A 22,551-nucleotide genomic window follows, 5' to 3' on the forward strand; every position below is an offset into this window, starting at 1 on the left:
ACAGTGTGCCTCTGTTGATGTCTAGACGCTCTGGTGTTAACGAGGGGTGCTGAACCTTGTTTTGGGGGGAGGGGGACAGAGAGGGATACCGGGGGGGGGGGGATTTGGGTTCACAGGTTTGACTATGGTTTGGGAAAAGGGGTACAGTCTGCACCAGGGGGACCATGACATTGAAGCCTACTCCAGGGCTCTTCTCTGAGCTTCCTGCCCTAACTGAAGGGGAAACAATAGCTGATTCACCCTGGAAGCTAATAGGAAACAGATTCTTTTTTTCCCCTGATTATTTTCTCTCCAGTGATTTCAGTGTGCCTCTATGGAAACTCAATTGGCCCAGTGTTGCTGTGAGAGATAATCATGACTGTTAGGGCTAAACGAAATGAGGGTTATTAAAATGATAATCATCGTTATCATACGTTTTCCTACTATGACTGGAGAGAGAAAGGGATGGGATGGAGAGGGGAAATAACTGGTAGGGAAGAGACATGGAGGAAGGGAAGTAAACAGAAAGTTTCCTGCCTCCCAGGGGTGAGATTCCTTGGTGACTGATGGAGTGGCGTCAGATGCCAGGGTTAACCTTCTGACCTGAACTGTGCTGTTGCCAAGAGTTCAAATAATAAGAACAGCTCAAGTCTTTCTTGTCTACAGTCGTCCTGGTTCATAATCTAACCGTGTCTTTATCACCTCTGAACCTACAGTAGGTTTTATACTGGCTCTGTCACTGAGGGGGACAGGGAAGAATCGATGACGCTGTCAGCAGGGCCCGATGACTCAGCCTAGTACATTCACTCTACTGAGGAAGTGAAACACCAATCGATTCTTCTTTACTTAGACCCCAATCGATCTCATTTGTCAAGAAACCCAGAAAGAGGGAGAAAGTGATACCCACCTCAAATTAATGTTCGGTGGCTATCGCACATCTACGTGTGTGGCAACATATGAAAGCCCGAGGGGGACACAGCCATGAGATGCATAGAGTGACAGAGAACAGCATAAATAGAGAGAGAAATAGTTTTGAAGTCCTGCGGTGATGCAACTCTTTGTCAGGTGTTGTATTTGCCTTTAAGCATAAACATTACATGTGTTCCCCCAAACCACAGATACCCACAGTGACACAGCTCATATGGACGCAGCAGCTGTTAACTTCCCTTCCCTACACATGAACACACACACTCCTCTGATGTGCCACTGTCAGCAGCATCCCTCTAATGACAGGGGTTATAGCCAATGAGAAGGCAGGGCCTTAGAAATAGGCTGGATGTATTTCTGACAGGAGTGGAGAAATGCCTCTATGTGGGGAGATGCTGGATGTATTTCTGACAGGAGTGGAGAAATGCCTCTGTGGAGAGATGCTGGATGTATTTCTGACAGGAGTGGAGAAATGTCTCTGTATGTGGGGAGATGCTGGATGTATTTCTGACAGGAGTGGAGAAATGTCTCTGTATGTGGGGAGATGCTGGATGTATTTCTGACAGGAGTGGAGAAATGCCTCTGTATGTGGGGAGATGCTGGATGTATTTCTGACAGGAGTGGAGAAATGCCTCTATGTGGGGAGATGCTGGATGTATTTCTGACAGGAGTGGAGAAATGCCTCTGTATGTGGGGAGATGCTGGATGTATTTCTGACAGGAGTGGAGAAATGCCTCTGTATGTGGGGAGATGCTGGATGTATTTCTGACAGGAGTGGAGAAATGCCTCTGTATGTGGGGAGATGCTGGATGTATTTCTGACAGGAGTGGAGAAATGCCTCTGTATGTGGGGAGATGCTGGATGTATTTCTGACAGGAGTGGAGAAATGCCTCTGTATGTGGGGAGATGCTGGATGTATTTCTGACAGGAGTGGAGAAATGCCTCTATGTGGAGAGATGCTGGATGTATTTCTGACAGGAGTGGAGAAATGCCTCTGTATGTGGGGAGATGCTGGATGTATTTCTGACAGGAGTGGAGAAATGCCTCTATGTGGGGAGATGCTGGATGTATTTCTGACAGGAGTGGAGAAATGCCTCTATGTGGAGAGATGCTGGATGTATTTCTGACAGGAGTGGAGAAATGCCTCTGTATGTGGGGAGATGCTGGATGTATTTCTGACAGGAGTGGAGAAATGCCTCTGTATGTGGGGAGATGCTGGATGTATTTCTGACAGGAGTGGAGAAATGCCTCTATGTGGAGAGATGTTGGATGTATTTCTGACAGGAGTGGAGAAATGCCTCTGTATGTGGGGAGATGCTGGATGTATTTCTGACGGGAGTGGAGAAATGCCTCTGTATGTGGGGAGATGCTGGATGTATTTCTGACGGGAGTGGAGAAATGCCTCTGTATGTGGGGAGATGTTGGATGTATTTCTGCATAACGTTGTATTGTATCTCGTTGTATTGTAGCTCTTTGGGTGGGTTATCTCTGCTTATATTAGGGATTGATATGTAGTTTAGAAAGGTGGTAGGAGGCGGTACTGTGTTTTTATTAATGAGAGACTGATCTGTGGCGAGACAGGGATGAGAACGTTCCAACTCATTTTTATTTTTTATTTTTATAGATTGCGTGGCCCTGGCCATTTCTTCATAGGTGCCCACTTTGAAGGAAGCACTGTGCTGAGCACAAGGTCTGTATAATGAGAGATCAGGACATTTCCACAGAGAGCAGGCTGTATACATTCACTGGAACAAGTGGCCATATTGGGACGGATTCAAACCCAGCTGTTGACATTGAGAAAGTCCCCTATGTGAACTACAGGGTGCAATAAATAGCAGATGCCTCAGTGACTCAGCATTTGGTTGATTCATCAGCATAGCAGCAGCTTTACACCAGTTATAATTGTACTTTCACAGTTTGTCAAATGTCTGTCATTAGCTAGTTTAGATAAGTGTTCTGAGTGTGAAAGTGCCACTGGCTCTCCAGGTAACGATCTCTCCTCTAGTACACAGGGTTGTAGGTTCAATCCCAGGCTCAGCTCCTGAGTGTAGTTGTGTTGACACTCAGTAATGGGGGAAGGCTGGTAGATATCATGGGGTAAATACCTGGGGTTCCCTCTCCTACAAAAAGCAACAGTCATGGATAAAATCTCCTGGAAAAACTGTCCACTTTTTTCCAGGAGGTTTTATCGTTAAGTTTGCCGATGACACAACAACGATGAGACAGCCTATAGGGAGGTGGTCAGAGACCTGCCTGTGTGGTGCCAGGACAACAACCTCTCCCTCAACATGATCAAGACAAAGGAGATGATTGTGGACTACAGGAAAAGGAGGGCCGAGCATGCCCTCATTCTCATCGACGGGGCTGCAGTGGAGCAGGTTGAGAGCTTCAAGTTCCTTGGTGTCCACATCACCAACAAACTATCACGGCCCAAACATACTAAGACAATCCTAAGACAGTCGTGAAGAGGGCACGACAAAGCCTATTCCCCCTCAGGAGACAGAAGATTTGGCATGGGTCCTCAGATCCTCAAAAGGTTCTACAGCTGCACCATCGAGAGCATCCTGACTGGTTGCATCACTGCCTGGTATTGCAACTGCTCGACCTCCGACCGCAAGGCACTACAGAGGGTAGTGTGTACGGCCCAGTACATCACTGGGGCCAAGCTTCCTGCCATCCAGGACCTCTATACCAGGCGGTGTCAGAGGAAGGCCCTAAAAATTGTCAGTCTCTAGCCACCCTAGTCATGGTCTGTTCTTTCTGCTACTGTACTGTAAACAGTACCGGAGCGCCAAGTCTAGGTCCAAAAGACTTCTTACGAGCTTCTACCCCCCCAAGCCATAAGACCCCTGAACAGCTAATCAAAGGGCTACCCAGACCCTTCTTTTATGCTGCTACTACTCTCTGTTCATTATTTATGCATAGTCACGTTAACTCTACCTACATGTACATATTACCTCAATTACCTCGACTAACCGGTGCCCCCTGTATATAGCCTCCCTATTGTTATTTTACTGCAGCTGTTTAATTATTTGTTACTTTTATTTTCTATCTTTTACTTAACACTTTTTTTTTTAACTTCTTAAAGCATTGTTGGTTAAGGGCTTGTAAGTAAGCATTTCACGGTAAGGTCTACACCTGTTGTATTCAGTAGTTTGTGGGGCAAGATACTTACGCCAGAGACACACGACTCCTTCACACTTCTTACCATTCTCTTTGTATAGTTGACATTGAGAGTTGCAGAAACATACACAAAGTTAGGTTTGAACCCACAACCTCTTGGTTTTGAGTCAGGGACTTACCATTGGACCACCATCTGCTTCACATGTATTGTCATTCTCTTCGTATAGGAGATTGAGCTTTTCATCTCCACAAATATCAAAGGTAGCCAGTTCAGTTACTGCACACCAATGTGGACCACACATGACAGCTTGTACATTATACATTCCACATGAATATACGTCCATCCTGGAGCACAGCAATGTCTCAGGAGTAACCACGGTAACCCACAAAATTGTTTTGGCAGACCGGCATGTGAAGGCTTTTCACAAACAAAACAGATGGCATGTGTTGTAATGCCAAGCTTGGAATCATCGGGTGGCATGGGTTGGCGAGACGATATCCATGCCAACCAGAGAATACCCATGAAACCACTGGGCAGTGAGTGATAATGTAACAAATATATGTGTGTGTGTGTGTGATTAGCGTTTGATATATAGAATTTGGTGCGTTTGTTGTGTCTGTTCGCACGCTTGCTTGCCTGCAGAGTGAAAAAACCAGTAGTCCGAGGCATCTGGGTTTGAGTTTCTGAGGCGTTTTATTGGGAAAACATCAGACAGAATGAACCATGGAACACTGCTGGGGGATCACAACTCCTCTCCCACTACCTGCAGTCGATATATTCAATTATTCATGTTTCTGGTGAGAGGGCCTTGATGATGAACCGACAGTCTGTCCCGTGAGAAAAGTCCAGGTGTGTTGCCATGGAGACCACCAGGAGGAATGTGATGGGTAGTCGTTGGTGAATGAATAAATAAATACAATGTAGGCTTTTTGAGTTCATGGAGTTACTTTAAGGCAGCGCAGGTACAATACAGTACAGAGCGACCTCCAATATATATATATATACACACACACACACACACACACACACACACACACACACACACAGCTCAGATACACACTCGTTGGTACAGCACATAGTGACCTCTCCGACACAAGCCGGCCGATGACATGGTATCTAACAGCAGAGTAGCCAGTCTAGACTGTCAACAACATTGATTTAAGTGAACACACCTCAACACACACTCACCATCTGGAAACGGATGAGAACACTGAAACTAGCACACAGAGATCTGAGGGTTGAAGTGTGGATTTGAAGGGTGTACATACAACCTCTGAGCAACACCGAGCCACAGAAAACCATCCTGTATCTGAAGGCTTAGGAGAGGAGGGAAGATCTGAGCAGAGCAAGCATTTCAAAAACCCTCTATTTGCAAACCTTCTTGATGTGGTCACAAGAGTCTCTCTACAGGTGATCTGACTGTGTTCGTGTGTGGATGCTGTTTTTCAACTTGAATCTGACAGTTGAAGAGGGAGAGAGTGTGTGTGTGGACTTACCAATCAGATGACAGTAAAGTGCTCCAATGAGAGGAATGAAAAGGCACAGATCATTTCAGCATCCATTGACTCTGTCTGTGGTGACCCTATAAAAGGTACTGTCTGTGGTGACCCTATAAAAGGTACTGTCTGTGGTGACTGGAGTGCCCTGTGGTCATGTACTATAGGCTATGTAGGAGGCAACCATAGAATGGATTGGACATAATCATTGAAATTAACAAAATGATCATGGTTCCATTCAACACACGTATGCTGCAGGTCATATCTAAGAAACTGTGTTCTATCTATATGTTATATTTCTATGAGGTCAATGAAAAGTGTGAAAGCGGCTGTGGAGTGTTGCTGACAGAGGAATACAACAGAACAACATAGAAAACCATAATTAAGACAGGGAAAATAAAAGAGCTCTATTACCATTCCAGGCTTTGGTTTCTGTGCAGTTGAGTGGGAGATCTGCTCTAACAACCTTCCAGTGATTTCAACAGTTGGCAATATTTTGAACATTTCTGAAAAGCCTCATGGTCTGAGAGTTGGTACCAAAGGGCTAATTCGTAACAGCAGGAAACATCATGGGGACCCTTTTATGTGTAACACAAAGGATGTTTCATGGGCATTATGGGGAGGTTTTCACTGTTGCACAGAGACTGATTGAATAAGAATATCTCATAGACAGAAAGATAAACTATTTACCAAAAAAAGCACTGACAGATAACGGCCCCATCCATGCTTATCTCTGGCTAGAAACCCCTGGCCCTGGAGTGGATATGTTTACCTATGTGCAGAGGAGCGTGCACTTCCTGTGCTTCTGCATTTAGCAACACAGTAAATATGTAATTCAGTCCAACAATAGACGTCGTTCTCCAACAACATAAATATACCCGTACACTCGTCAATAAATACTTACAGCACAGGAACACTAAATGGACATGTCAGAATTGGATTCAGGTGGATTTATAGGTAGACTGAGCTAGGAAATGGAATAAGAATAGAGAATATATTTTGGGGGGGAATCAGGTCAGTATTTCCACAGGGATCGTTAGGCTGGGCTTCTGTGGGATTTTAACAGCTCTGTTTGTATAAGAAGCCTGCCCTTTTCCTGTTGTGAGGGTAGAAATCACTGCCACTGTCCAAAAACCCACTTCTGTTTTTATATGGGGCCATTTTCAGAGAGAGGTTGGAGTAAAGAGGAGAGGACTCCATAACTGTTTGCAGAGTTGTGAAGCCTTTGAGTAAAGTGTCTCATTTTGGAGGTTAAATAGGCAGTTAGAGATAAGCTGAGTGTGTGGTGTTTTAAATGTGTCCATACCCAACCATCCCCCTCTCCCTCCGTACCTCACTTACCAACCCTCACTAGAGTACAGCTGCTGAGTAAGAGGCTGCGTGGCATCAGCGTGTGTGTGTGTGTGTGTGTGTGTGTGTGTGTGTGTGTGTGTGTGTGTGTGTGTGTGTGTGTGTGTGTGTGTGTGTGTGTGTGTGTGTGTGTGTGTGTGTGTGTGTGTGTGTGTGTGTGTGTGTGTGTGTGTGTGTGTGTGTGTGTGTGTGTGTGTGTGTGAGTGAGAAGGGAGAGCTCAGAATGCGCCCATTGTTTCTGTAAGTGGATGGGGTCGGAGATGTAGGCCAAACCAATAGCATTCCTCTATCAGAGCGCTATGTGAAGGGCCTTGTTCCTCCAAACCAGTTGCTAATTATAACAACACATACATGCAAACACACACAACTGCCACCAATATTTTAGAAGCTATGACAGAATGAGGTGAGCTTGTCATTAGTCACCACACCTGTCTAAACTAACAGTCAGAGGGACAGATGAATATAGCAGTGATCATTTCTTCTGTGCTGCTGTTACTTCTGCTCAGACCTAGCAATATAAAAATACACAACTTTCCCAATAAACGTCCCTCTCTCTTTGAAGCCTGAATGGAGGAAGAATGACAAAGGGGTGTAAAGAATAAATAGGACGCGCTTTCTCCCTCCCTCCCAGCTTGGCTAATTAAGTTGCCTCCTCTCTCTCCCTCCGTCGCCCACTCCTGCACTGTGTATACGACTCTCTGTGATCCCATAGACTACACAGAGTAAGGATTACAGTGCACTTTAACCTGAGGAGGAGGGACACAGACCTGAGTGTCACCGCCAGACTCAAAGGTAGACGGTTCTATTATCGATCATTATCAAGGCAACCACTGCTGTTGTTTCTGATCCTGAGCAGTAGTCTGCACTGTAGATGTACATATGTATGTAGAATACTTTTCTCATGCTAGAGTTTGTTTTCAATCACAGGATTGTAAATGTTTTGTAAATTATTGGATGTTTCCCGAAAAGTACTGATAAGAGTTGAGTTGACTGTCCCTTTCTGTCATTGGCAGTGTTCCAACCGTTTGGCATCAGACTCAGTTGACTAAGGGGGAGAGAGGGAATAACTCTAAATCCCATGGGATATCCCAGCTCTCACGCACAGAGAAACCAAAGCCATGGACTTAACTTTATTGTATTGTACGCCCTTCGGGAAAAAGGAAGACAATTAAAATGTTATCATTAACAGTGTACCGGAGGCAACTCAGGACAAAAAACATGAAAAACAAAACTCATAAAAACAATTTTATCTTAAAAAAAAAAATTATACTAAAACGTTCATCTGCCAAGATTTTTTTTTTTTAATCTTCCTCTCTCATCCACCACACCCACCCCCCGACAGTAAAAGTAATTTAAATAATATTTTTTATTGCTGCTCGCAGCAATGTTTTCATAAGACAATAAAACCAAGAACATAAAAAAAGATAGACTTAATTTACTAAAATACATGTTTGGTAGTCGAGGGGGGGAGGGGGTAATGGGCATGGCCCGTGCGCAGGGTTATGGCCCTCCTCCCTGGTTTTGGGGCGTGGTGTGGGCGGGTTTATGAGATCCTGTCCCTTAAACCCTTTCACAGCCACACGGGCCATCTCTTCTTCAGTTCCTCTCTGGGTCAGTGGGAGGCACCTAACACCTGTCAATCACTCCTTCTGACCACTTCCTGTGGCTCAAAGCCTCGAGGGTGCTCAGCGTCTTTCTAAAATGGCCGCCTTTTCAGATCCTGCTGTGGGAGTCTGGGGCCTCACCTGGCAAACCTCAGGATTCAGGAGTTCTTTTCACCTATGACGATGGCGATCTTGACAGCATAGCTACTACTTTAGAGCAGTTGGCTGTAAATTATAGCTCCACTGTTTACGCCTGATGGTTCTAGAGGTCTTTAGAGCAAAGTCAATAGCCAGCTATAATGAGGAGGGCTTGAGGTGGAGCCAAGAGCCAGTTTACTTATCAAATGTATAATTGGTGGGCGCTCTCAAACACACCCAGGATGCAGCACACTGAAGGACATGGATGTGTTTTACAATTTGACGGAGTTTCGTTGTTGTTCGTTATAAAATAAGCTCAGCTCCCATGATGCTTTGGGGCCAGGGCACGTGCATGCGAGGCCACCCTTTGCTGTGCAGATTCCAAAGCAGCCTAATTGGTCAAGAGTCCCATCTTATGTACATACAGAACACACATCGACTACTCTCCAGGAGTCCTGCTTCTCTCCTCTATGTCCCCTCTTAGAAAACCTCTGACATCAGCTCCAGCCGAACCCTGCATTCTGATGCTATAGGATCTCCACTTCCTCCTTTATCACCTTCAGGACAATGCTGATTGGATAACCAAGAATCTTTCACGTCAAATCGGATCCAGCACCTTTCCTCAATCTCTGTCCCTCCCATTCACCTCAGCCCTTCCTGTTCACCCCCCAGAAACAGCGTTGACAGTTTTTGAATAAATCTTTAGCAAAAATATCTATTCTCTTTCTCTCATTTCTTTTTTTCTTCTCTTAATAAAAGTGGATCGTGCCCAGAGTCCCAGCTGGCTAGTCATGTCCTGGTCCTCTAGTCGTTAGTCCAGTCGCAGATAGCTTGGCGTGGAGTAGTTGAACATGAGGAAGTCCAGTTTATACAGCTGGAAGAGCTGGCTGTGCTGCTGGGAGCTGATGTTGCTGAAGAACTGGGCCGTCATGCTGTCTGTGGTGCGGGTGGACTTGGCGTAGGTCGGGAAGCGCAGCGACTCGCCCACCCCCGCCAGCCGCAGAACGTAGTTGGCGTCTTCCTCCAGGGTTTCGTACTTGCCCACCAGGTCATAGTGGATGTGACAGGGGTGGCACAGCTGGTACACCGTCTGCCAGTGCTCGTTGAGCGGGCCGTCGCGTTGGGTGGCCGGGTCGACAAGATACTCGGCGAACTCCCGGAACTTGACGTCGGCGCCGTTGAGCAGCGCCTCCTGCGTGGCGTCCTTGCGGTAGCGGCGGACGATCTTGGTGCCGAAGCGACGGTGGAAGGAGGAGTTGTACTTGAGGGTGAACTTGTTGCGGTAAGCGGAGACGAGCCTCTCGAAGGGCTCCCGGACGAACAGGAACTTGAGGTAGCTCTTGAGGCGGTGGTTGATCTCAGCGATGCTGTACTGGTTCAGATATTTCAGGTTGGACGGGACGTGGGCCTCGTTGGAAGGGATCTCCATAGGGTCACTGGGATGGAGAGAAATAAAGACCACGAGGAACAGAATAAAAACAACACAAACAATGAAAAGTATCTAAATTGTAGTGGTAGTAATAGTAACAGCAGTTATAAACACTGAGTATACAAAACATTGAGAACACCTGATCTTTCTATAACAGAGTTACCAGGTGAATCCAGGTGAAATCTATGATCCATTGTTGATGTCACTTGTTAAACTCTTTGGTCAAGGGGGCAGTATTTTGACGTCTGGATGAAAAGCGTGCCCAAAGTAAACTGCCTGTTACTCAGGCCCAGAAGCTAGGATATGCATATAATTGGTCGATTTGGATAGAAAACACTAAAGTTTATAAAACTGTTAAAATAATGTCTGTGAGTATAACAGAACTGATATGGCAGGCGAAAACCCAAGGAGAAACCATCCAGAATTGTTTTTTTCTCCAATGGCTGTCATGTTTAATATGAAGGGAAAATCTCCCAGATTGCAGTTCCTAGGGCTTCCACTAGATGTCAACAGTCTTTACAAAGAGTTTCAAGCTTGTTTTTGGAAAAATGAGCTAGAATTTGTAGTTTTTCTAAGTGGCTCCCATTTTGGCTGTAGTGTTTTCACGCGCATGGATGAGAGCGTGTTCTTTGTTGTTTATCTCCAGTAAGCGATGCATGCAGTTGTTCCACTGGATATCATAAGGTGAATGCACCAATTTGCAAGTCGCTCTGGATAAGAGCGTCTGCTAAATGACGTAAATGTAAAGACAATAATGATTCTTCGTCTTAAATTTTATTGTTTATTTCCGTATTAGGGTACTTGAGGTTTGATTATAAATGTTGTTTGACTTGTTTGGAGAAGTTTATTGGTAAGTTTTTGGTAAGTTTATTGGATTCATTTTGTATGCATTTTGAAGGAGGGAAACCGGTGGATTATTGAATGAAGCGTGCCAGCTAAACTGAGTTTTTGGGGATATAAAGAAGGACTTTATCGAACAAAAGGACCATTTGTGATGTAGCTGGGACCTTTTGGTGTGCCAACAGAAGAAGATCTTCAAAGGTAAGGCATTTATTTTATCACTATTTCTGACTTTCGTGGCGCACCTGCCTGGTTGAAATTTTTTTTTAATGGTTTTGTGTGCGGGGCGCTGTCCTCAGATAATCGCATGGTGTGCTTTTGCTGTAAAGCCTTTAATTAAATCTGACACAGCGGCTGGATTAATAAGAAGTTAAGCTTTTTTCTGATGTATGACACTTGTATTTTCATGAGTGTTAAATATTACTATTTCTGTAATTTGAATTTCGCGCTCTGCAATTTCACCGGATGTTGTCGAGGTGGGTTGCTAGTGGAACGCCTGCGCCAGAAAGGTTAAAGAAGGATTTCTAAGTCTTGAGACAATTGAGACATGGATTGTGTATGTGTGCCATCCAGAGGGTGAAAGGGCAAGACAAAAGATTTAAGTGCCTTTGAATGGAGTATGGTAGTAGATGCCAGGCACACCGGTTTGTGTCAAGAACTGCAACGCTGCTGGGTTTTTCATGCTCAACAGTTTCCCGTGTGTATCAAGAATGCTCCACCACCCAAAGGACATCCAGTCAACTTGACACAACTGTGGGAAGCATTGGAGTAAACATGGGCCAGCATCCCTGTGGACCACTTTCGACACCTTGTAAAGTCCATGACCCAACAAACTGTTCTGATGGCAAAAGGGCTGGATGCAACTCAATATTAGGAAGGTGTTCTTAATGTTTTGTGACAGCGTAATCGTATCAGTAGTAGTATTATAAAATAAAACAACATTATCCACTATTCAGCTTTTTACATCTTTAATCGTTTATTTATTGTGTCCCTTTCAGAAAATGTGTCTTGCATTTTATCTCAAATCTTAATAGTAGTTTCCTATGCTACTGACCTGTACTTGCCGCGTCCCGTGAGGACCATCATGACACGTTTCCAGTTGGTGCAGGCCACTTTGGGGACATAGCAGTAGATGAGCTCATGCTCCTCATCCACCACCAGGTGTTTGAGGTCACCGGGGGTCAGGACCCTGCGCTTGCGGCTGGATGCACTGTGGGCCCGACATGACTCAGCTACACGGTCTCTCCTCCCCTGGTGGAGGATGGCGGCACTGGAAAACTCAGACTGGGGGGGGGGGGGGTTGGGGGGATTAATCTTCTGGAATACAAATGATGATCTATGGGGAGCTGACTAATACAATATGCATAGCTCTCATTTCATACAACAGTAGCTCACTTGACCCCCATATTAACATTTCAGAGTAAAGAGAGAAGGATGGGGGAAGAAGGGAGGGAATAATGGAAAGGGGAGAGAAGGAAGTGATGTTCTTGATCTAAAGAACAGGAATATTTTCTTAGAGCTGGTGATTGTTTTTGCTCTGTACCCTGAATGACCCTTTCAGGGAATTCCCTTGTTTCCCCGGGGACTCTAAATCGATCGCTGCACATTCTCAGACACACGCACGTGCACACACAGCACGACAGCCAGTCAGTGCCACAGCTCTATGCCATACCAGAGAGTAGAGAATAGGGCTAGGCCTTTGAGGAGGGTTGCTAAAATAACTCCTGTCTGGGACCACCTCTATGCTCTCAGGACTTAACCAAACTAAAAGCCTTGTGTTAGTACTTGAACCCCTCCATGAACCATTTATCAAGTGACACGTATATACAGTATATGGCATCTGAGTAAACGTGAACAAATGATGCTTTGCACAACTAAATATAACTGTGTGACAGGTTCTGCCAGTTAAGATCAATTAGCCATTGAAGAGATCATGTCTATAGCACAGCGATGGGAAATATGATCAAACAAAAAGCTCAAAAGAGCAGACGCGGTGGGGTTATCATGTCACAGTCCATTACCCTTTAAGTAACACCCATTCCCTTTAAGAGGTCATCAGAGACTGATGGTCATGGGTGATAGAAACATCAACTCTGCGATATTACTACTACTGCTGTTATGGTCCCACGGGTTAAGTCTATTGTGCATCTAAAATTTGCATCAAAATCCCTACATAGTGCATTACTTTTGATCAGGCCCTGGGCCCCAAAGTAGTGCACTATAGGAAATAGGGTGCTATTTCAGACAAACCCTTTGTCTCTGAGTTCCTGTCCTAAACACAGGTATGGACAGGAACTGTACTGTGTGTTTACATTATATAGTAGAGTAGTTGGAAGGCTGTGGTGGTTCCTTCGTATTCAGGAACCTTGGATGAAGACTGAGCTACAGCCATACACAGCAGAGAGACAGGACTGAGCTACAGCCGTACACAGCAGAGAGACAGGACTGAGCTACAGCCGTACACAGCAGAGAGACAGGACTGAGCTACAGCCGTACACAGCAGAGAGACAGGACTGAGCTACAGCCGTACACAGCAGAGAGACAGGACTGAGCTACAGCCGTACACAGCAGAGAGACAGGACTGAGCTACAGCCGTACACAGCAGAGAGACAGGACTGAGCTACAGCCGTACACAGCAGAGAGACAGGACTGAGCTAGTTTAACAAGGCATGTTAATCTCCCTCTGTCTTTCTACTGTATCTGTCTCCATGTCATCTCTCTCCTCTCTTTCTACCATCTCCCTCTCTATCTGTCTCCATGTCATCTCTCTCTTCTCTTTCTACCATCTCCCTCTCTATCTGTCTCCATGTCATCTCTCTACCATCTCCCTCTCTATCTGTCTCCATGTCATCTCTCTCTACCATCTCCCTCTCTATCTGTCTCCATGTCATCTCTCTACTCTCTCTCTACCATCTCCCTCTCTATCTGTCTCCATGTCATCTCTCTCCTCTCTTTCTACCATCTCCCTCTCTATCTGTCTCCATGTCATCTCTCTACCATCTCCCTCTCTATCTGTCTCCATGTCATCTCTCTCTACCATCTCCCTCTCTGTCTCCATGTCATCTCTCTCCTCTCTCTCTACCATCTCCCTCTCTATCTGTCTCCATGTCATCTCTCTCCTCTCTTTCTACCATCTCCCTCTCTATCTGTCTCCATGTCATCTCTCTCCTCTCTTTCTACCATCTCCCTCTCTATCTGTCTCCATGTCATCTCTCTCCTCTCTTTCTACCATCTCCCTCTCTATCTGTCTCCATGTCATCTCTCTCCTCTCTTTCTACCATCTCCCTCTATATCTGTCTCCATGTCATCTCTCTCCTCTCTTTCTCTATCTGTCTACATGTCATCTCTCTCTTCTCTTTCTACCATCTCCCTCTCTATCTGTCTCCATGTCATCTCTCTACCATCTCCCTCTCTATCTGTCTCCATGTCATCTCTCTCTACCATCTCCCTCTCTATCTGTCTCCATGTCATCTCTCTCCTCTCTCTCTACCATCTCCCTCTCTATCTGTCTCCATGTCATCTCTCTCCTCTCTTTCTACCATCTCCCTCTCTATCTGTCTCCATGTCATCTCTCTCTTCTCTTTCTACCATCTCCCTCTCTATCTGTCTCCATGTCATCTCTCTACCATCTCCCTCTCTATCTGTCTCCATGTCATCTCTCTCTACCATCTCCCTCTCTATCTGTCTCCATGTCATCTCTCTCCTCTCTCTCTACCATCTCCCTCTCTATCTGTCTCCATGTCATCTCTCTCCTCTCTTTCTACCATCTCCCTCTCTATCTGTCTCCATGTCATCTCTCTTGTCTTTCTACCATCTCCCTCTCTATCTGTCTCCATGTCATCTCTCTCTACCATCTCCCTCTCTATCTGTCTCCATGTCATCTCTCTCCTCTCTCTCTACCATCTCCCTCTCTATCTGTCTCCATGTCATCTCTCTCCTCTCTCTCTACCATCTCCCTCTCTATCTGTCTCCATGTCATCTCTCTCTTCTCTTTCTACCATCTCCCTCTCTATCTGTCTCCATGTCATCTCTCTCTTCTCTTTCTACCATCTCCCTCTCTATCTGTCTCCATGTCATCTCTCTCCTCTCTTTCTACCATCTCCCTCTCTATCTGTCTCCATGTCATCTCTCTCCTCTCTTTCTACCATCTCCCTCTATATCTGTCTCCATGTCATCTCTCTCCTCTCTTTCTACCATCTCCCTCTCTATCTGTCTACATGTCATCTCTCTCTTCTCTTTCTACCATCTCCCTCTCTATCTGTCTCCATGTCATCTCTCTCTACCATCTCCCTCTCTATCTGTCTCCATGTCATCTCTCTCCTCTCTCTCTACCATCTCCCTCTCTATCTGTCTCCATGTCATCTCTCTCCTCTCTTTCTACCATCTCCCTCTCTATCTGTCTCCATGTCATCTCTCTCTTCTCTTTCTACCATCTCCCTCTCTATCTGTCTCCATGTCATCTCTCTACCATCTCCCTCTCTATCTGTCTCCATGTCATCTCTCTCTACCATCTCCCTCTCTGTCTCCATGTCATCTCTCTACCATCTCCCTCTCTATCTGTCTCCATGTCATCTCTCTCCTCTCTCTACCATCTCCCTCTCTATCTGTCTCCATGTCATCTCTCTCTTCTCTTTCTACCATCTCCCTCTCTATCTGTCTCCATGTCTTCTCTCTCTACCATCTCCCTCTCTATCTGTCTCCATGTCATCTCTCTCCTCTCTCTCTACCATCTCCCTCTCTATCTGTCTCCATGTCATCTCTCTCCTCTCTTTCTACCATCTCCCTCTCTATCTGTCTCCATGTCATCTCTCTCCTCTCTTTCTACCATCTCCCTCTATATCTGTCTCCATGTCATCTCTCTCCTCTCTTTCTACCATCTCCCTCTCTATCTGTCTCCATGTCATCTCTCTTGTCTTTCTACCATCTCCCTCTCTATCTGTCTCCATGTCATCTCTCTCTACCATCTCCCTCTCTATCTGTCTCCATGTCATCTCTCTCCTCTCTCTCTACCATCTCCCTCTCTATCTGTCTCCATGTCATCTCTCTCCTCTCTCTCTACCATCTCCCTCTCTATCTGTCTCCATGTCATCTCTCTCTTCTCTTTCTACCATCTCCCTCTCTATCTGTCTCCATGTCATCTCTCTCTTCTCTTTCTACCATCTCCCTCTCTATCTGTCTCCATGTCATCTCTCTCCTCTCTTTCTACCATCTCCCTCTCTGTCTCCATGTCTTCTCTCTCCTCTCTCTCTACCATCTCCCTCTCTATCTGTCTCCATGTCATCTCTCTCTTCTCTTTCTACCATCTCCCTCTCTATCTGTCTCCATGTCATCTCTTTCTACCATCTCCCTCTCTATCTGTCTCCATGTCATCTCTCTCTTCTCTTTCTACCATCTCCCTCTCTATCTGTCTCCATGTCATCTCTCTCCTCTCTTTCTACCATCTCCCTCTCTATCTGTCTCCATGTCATCTCTCTCTTCTCTTTCTACCATCTCACTCTCTATCTGTCTCCATGTCATCTCTCTACCATCTCCCTCTCTATCTGTCTCCATGTCATCTCTCTCCTCTCTCTCTACCATCTCCCTCTCTATCTGTCTCCATGTCATCTCTCTCCTCTCTCTCTACCATCTCCCTCTCTATCTGTCTCCATGTCATCTCTCTCCTCTCTCTCTACCATCTCCCTCTCTATCTGTCTCCATGTCATCTCTCTCTTCTCTTTCTACCATCTCCCTCTCTATCTGTCTCCATGTCATCTCTCTCCTCTCTCTCTACCATCTCCCTCTCTATCTGTCTCCATGTCATCTCTCTCCTCTCTCTCTACCATCTCCCTCTCTATCTGTCTCCATGTCATCTCTCTACCATCTCCCTCTCTATCTGTCTCCATGTCATCTCTCTCCTCTCTTTCTACCATCTCCCTCTCTATCTGTCTCCATGTCATCTCTCTACCATCTCCCTCTCTATCTGTCTCCATGTCATCTCTCTCCTCTCTTTCTACCATCTCCCTCTCTATCTGTCTCCATGTCATCTCTCTACCATCTCCCTCTCTATCTGTCTCCATGTCATCTCTCTCCTCTCTTTCTACCATCTCCCTCTCTATCTGTCTCCATGTCATCTCTCTCCTCTCTTTCTACCATCTCCCTCTCTATCTGTCTCCATGTCATCTCTCTCCTCTCTTTCTACCATCTCCCTCTCTATCTGTCTGCATGTCATCTCTCTACCATCTCCCTCTCTATCTGTCTCCATGTCATCGCTCTCCTCTCTTTCTACCATCTCCCTCTCTATCTGTCTCCATGTCATCTCTCTCCTCTCTTTCTACCATCTCCCTCTCTGTCTGTCTCCATGTCATCTCTCTACCATCTCCCTCTCTATCTGTCTCCATGTCATCTCTCTACCATCTCCCTCTCTATCTGTCTCCATGTCATCTCTCTCCTCTCTTTCTACCATCTCCCTCTCTATCTGTCTCCATGTCATCTCTCTACCATCTCCCTCTCTATCTGTCTCCATGTCATCTCTCTCCTCTCTCTCTACCATCTCCCTCTCTATCTGTCTCCATGTCATCTCTCTCTTCTCTCTCTACCATCTCCCTCTCTATCTGTCTCCATGTCATCTCTCTACCATCTCCCTCTCTATCTGTCTCCATGTCATCTCTCTCTTCTCTTTCTACCATCTCCCTCTCTATCTGTCTCCATGTCATCTCTCTCTTCTCTTTCTACCATCTCCCTCTCTATCTGTCTCCATGTCATCTCTCTCTTCTCTTTCTACCATCTCCCTCTCTATCTGTCTCCATGTCATCTCTCTCCTCTCTTTCTACCATCTCCCTCTCTATCTGTCTCCATGTCATCTCTCTCCTCTCTCTCTACCATCTCCCTCTCTATCTGTCTCCATGTCATCTCTCTCCTCTCTCTCTACCATCTCCCTCTCTATCTGTCTCCATGTCATCTCTCTCCTCTCTTTCTACCATCTCCCTCTCTATCTGTCTCCATGTCATCTCTCTCTTCTCTTTCTACCATCTCCCTCTATATCTGTCTCCATGTCATCTCTCTCCTCTCTTTCTACCATCTCCCTCTCTATCTGTCTCCATGTCATCTCTCTACCATCTCCCTCTCTATCTGTCTCCATGTCATCTCTCTCCTCTCTCTCTACCATCTCCCTCTCTATCTGTCTCCATGTCATCTCTCTCTTCTCTCTCTACCATCTCCCTCTCTATCTGTCTCCATGTCATCTCTCTACCATCTCCCTCTCTATCTGTCTCCATGTCATCTCTCTCTTCTCTTTCTACCATCTCCCTCTCTATCTGTCTCCATGTCATCTCTCTCCTCTCTCTCTACCATCTCCCTCTCTATCTGTCTCCATGTCATCTCTCTCCTCTCTCTCTACCATCTCCCTCTCTATCTGTCTCCATGTCATCTCTCTCCTCTCTCTCTACCATCTCCCTCTCTATCTGTCTCCATGTCATCTCTCTCTTCTCTTTCTACCATCTCCCTCTCTATCTGTCTCCATGTCATCTCTTTCTACCATCTCCCTCTCTGTCTCCATGTCATCTCTCTCCTCTCTTTCTACCATCTCCCTCTCTATCTGTCTCCATGTCATCTCTCTCCTCTCTCTCTACCATCTCCCTCTCTATCTGTCTCCATGTCATCTCTCTCTTCTCTTTCTACCATCTCCCTCTCTATCTGTCTCCATGTCATCTCTCTCCTCTCTTTCTACCATCTCCCTCTCTATCTGTCTCCATGTCATCTCTCTCTTCTCTTTCAACCATCTCCCTCTATATCTGTCTCCATGTCATCTCTCTCCTCTCTTTCTACCATCTCCCTCTCTATCTGTCTCCATGTCATCTCTCTCCTCTCTTTCTACCATCTCCCTCTCTATCTGTCTCCATGTCATCTCTCTACCATCTCCCTCTCTATCTGTCTCCATGTCATCTCTCTCTTCTCTTTCTACCATCTCCCTCTCTGTCTGTCTCCATGTCATCTCTCTCCTCTCTTTCTACCATCTCCCTCTCTATCTGTCTCCATGTCATCTCTCTACCATCTCCCTCTCTATCTGTCTCCATTTCATCTCTCTCCTCTCTTTCTACCATCTCCCTCTCTATCTGTCTCCATGTCATCTCTCTACCATCTCCCTCTCTATCTGTCTCCATGTCATCTCTCTCTTCTCTTTCTACCATCTCCCTCTCTGTCTGTCTCCATGTCATCTCTCTCTTCTCTTTCTACCATCTCCCTCTCTGTCTCCATGTCATCTCTCTCTTCTCTCTCTACCATCTCCCTCTCTATTTTTCGACATGTCAACTTCACTTCTCCGCAAATTAGTTTGAGAGGCCCGAGAGACTGACTCAACAAACAAGTGATGCTTGATAATGAATGAGTCGGAGGGAAAAAAGTGACACCCTCCTCCTCCTCATCATCTTTTTTCTCCCCCTCTTTTTCTTTGTCTTATCTCCATTGTCATGCCACATCACATCAAAGCTGACTGGGAGGGAGAGACACTGAATACCAGCTCTTTGTTAAGTGGAATTTTCACTTTTGCTCCTCGCAGCGCTATAAAGGCCCTAGATCACACTGAGCACAACTTCATGGAGCGAAAGAACATCTCTCCATCTCTCTCAGTGAAGAACAAGCACTATAATTAACAGGGTGACAGAGGAGAGAGAGAGAATCTTGGCATGTCTCCCCCTGCCCGTTGGATAGTTATCTTCCTGTCGTTTTATCTCCTCTCCTATCTGAGGAGCGAGGGAAGCTCTTATGTGGTGTTAATGATGGGAGGAGGAGGAGATGGAGAGATAGAAAAGAATATCAGAGATGTGTCTCTCCATAGAGACAGCCTACAGTGATGGATGTCAGAGCTCACAGGCCCTAAGTGATTCTGCCATGCTGTTCCTATGGGAGAACAGACACGATCCAAGTCTGTCTCTGAGTCTCAACCTACAGCAACCTACTGTAGAGTAACAGTGCAGACATTCAGTCTGCATACCGGTAAGTACATGAGCACAGCGCTCCTCTGTGTTAGCTATCTGGATGAGCCATCGCTCTTTGACAGTCTCTCCCTCTCTGTAGTCAAGTGGTTTCTCAAACCCTTGTATCAGATCAGCACTTCCTCTGTACCTACAATAAAGTCCTTGTCGATTGAGATTCTGTGTGTGTGATGTCTGTAGTCTCCAACAGCATCTCTTGTTCCATTCCCTCAGGGTGCGCTGTCAATCAAAAACGGCAGCCCGTCTGATAGTTGTCAGAGTAGTACAACTGACACACAACCCTCGAACCACATTAGTGTGTACTGCGTGTGTATGCAGCAACATTTCCAGTTTGCTAAAATCAGTATGTCCCTCCCTGACTCCATAAATCCATTTATTCCCTGATATATGAATATGCTAATATCAAGTCAAGCCTGTCACATTTCCACACATCAAACTAGCCTTCGGTGATGAGCCAAGAGACTGTGTTTTTGTATTCACAAAAGCGTTCTCTCCTGTAACTGCACTTTTGTGAGTGAAATGTGTGAGTAATAAGGAGCTATTAATATCTGCGTTTCCATGTTTCATTTCATAATTGACTTAACAGTCTTACTGAGGTTTGTTATGATGTTGAAATATGCGATTGCTCCTCTTCTGCACAGCGCAGCTATAATAAATAGCCCATTGCAGATCTGCTGATGGTCGCAAACACTAACGACTAACTCTTTATAGGCACAGGTGACGTACTAGAGGAGAGGGGAGGAGGGGAAGGAGAGACTAAAGGCTGGCGGCCCACATGAATACAGTACAACTTGATTCACTCTGTTTTAGAGCAAATGTAGGATGTGTGTTACAGAGTGGGAGAGAGAGCTTGAGATGGAGGGAGGGAGAGAGAGAGAGAGAAGACTAAGAGAAAGAGAAAGAGAGACAGGGACAGAGAGTGCTAAAAAATATTTTTTAAAGAAGTGTAAAGGAAGCTATAAGATGTGCATCATTAACCCTGGTGAGTGGACTCTCCTGAGGAGGCAGCAGGGAGAGGAGAACCAGAGGGCAGAAGGACCAACCTCCTCCTCTCTGGACTGGACTACTGTAATAAACCTGTACTACAGTAATGACAGGGACAGGAGACAGACAGGTAGAGGGGAGGGAAGGAAAGAGGGAGAAGGACAGACAGGGAAAGGAGAAAGGGCAGACAGCCATAATTGTGGGCGCGACATCATCTGCATTCCAGTCTGAAATGGACAAAAACCTCCAGCTGTAAATCCCGCTCCTGAACCTACTGTATACATCTGATTAAACTCTGAAATGGCTCCAACTTTGCAATTGTTCTACCTCTTCCATGTGTGTGTTTCCATGTAGAGCCCCATACCAAAACAGGCTCAATGTACTTCATGTATTTCAGACCACGGGTACTTCAACCCACCCACGCCTTATTCTCTACTCTATATGTCACAACAATTACATTCAACAAACTTCTCCCTGAGGCATATATTACTGTATGTACACACCTTGCCAGTGTCTACATACAACAAAAACACCATTCTGTACTAACTGTAATTTTTATTCAGACATTTGCAACAACACAAATAAATAATCATAACATTTAATACTATATAAATATAAAAAATATATACAAAGATGTAAGATGAAAAAGAAGTAACAAATGTGTTGATTTGGCACTGGAGCATCAATACATTACCCATTCCCCAACACTGTCAACCAAGAGTCAAGACTACATTACCCATCCCCCAACACTGTCAACCAAGAGTCAAGACTACATTACCCATCCCCCAACACTGTCAACCAAGAGTCAAGACTACATTACCCATCCCCCAACACTGTCAACCAAGAGTCAAGACTACATTACCCATCCCCCAACACTGTCAACCAAGAGTCAAGACTACATTACCCATCCCCCAACACTGTCAACCAAGAGTCAAGACTACATTACCCATCCCCCAACACTGTCAACCAAGAGTCAAGACTAAACCAGTTCACCTTGGTGCTGTGCAGACTGGTTTTATATTATTCTTAACCATTTCGAACAAACCAGAAAGAAATGCAACAGTATGTCTGTGAAACTATATTCACAGTATTATGAATGAATTGTGGTTTATTTGGTAGCGTTTCGTAGTGTGACTGATTTTACAATTGCATTAGTACTGTACAAAGTTAGAGGTGCGCTATAGATAGATTCCCCGCCCTCCCTACCTCGGGCTTCCAGTGGGGAGACCTGAGGTCAACCTACCCCCGCCCCCCTACCTCGGGATTCCAGTGGGGAGACCTGAGGTCAACCTACCCCTGCCCCCCCTACCTCGGGCTTCCAGTGGGGAGACCTGAGTTCAACCTACCTCCGCCCTCCCTACCTCGGGCTTCCAGTGGGGAGACCTGAGGTCAACCTACCCCTGCCATCCTACCTCGGGCTTCCAGTGGGGAGACCTGAGGTCAACCTACCCCCGCTCCTTCTACCTCGGGCTTCCAGTGGGGAGACCTGAGGTCAATCTACCCCCGCTCCTCCTACCTCGGGATTCCAGTGGGGAGACCTGAGGTCAACCTACCCCCGCTCCTACTACCTCGGGCTTCCAGTGGGGAGACCTGAGGTCAACCTACCCCCGCCCCCCTACCTCGGGCTTCCAGTGGGGAGACCTGAGGTCAACCTACCCCTGCTTCCCCTACCTCGGGCTTCCAGTGGGGAGACCTGAGTTCAACCTACCTC

General features: G+C 45.9%; 1 protein-coding gene across 2 annotated transcripts in view; it reads right to left on the minus strand.

The window, feature by feature from the left end:
• Nucleotides 1–4,704: 4,704 nt before the first annotated feature.
• LOC106576221 (carbohydrate sulfotransferase 11) overlaps nt 4,705–22,551 on the minus strand; it is an 83,377-nt gene continuing 65,530 nt past the window's right edge. For both annotated transcript variants that reach the window (XM_014153261.3, XM_014153262.3), the window contains exons 3-4: nt 11,942–12,171; nt 4,705–10,054 (exon numbers count right to left, since the gene is read on the minus strand). In XM_014153261.3, the coding sequence (XP_014008736.1) occupies nt 9,430–10,054; nt 11,942–12,171 (855 nt within the window). In that variant the 3' untranslated portion in view covers nt 4,705–9,429. The remainder of the gene's footprint in view (nt 10,055–11,941; nt 12,172–22,551) is intronic.

This window comes from Salmo salar, chromosome 17 (genome assembly GCF_965601325.2).
Source record: "Salmo salar chromosome 17, fSalSal1, whole genome shotgun sequence".
Classification (NCBI taxonomy): Eukaryota; Metazoa; Chordata; class Actinopteri; order Salmoniformes; family Salmonidae; genus Salmo; species Salmo salar.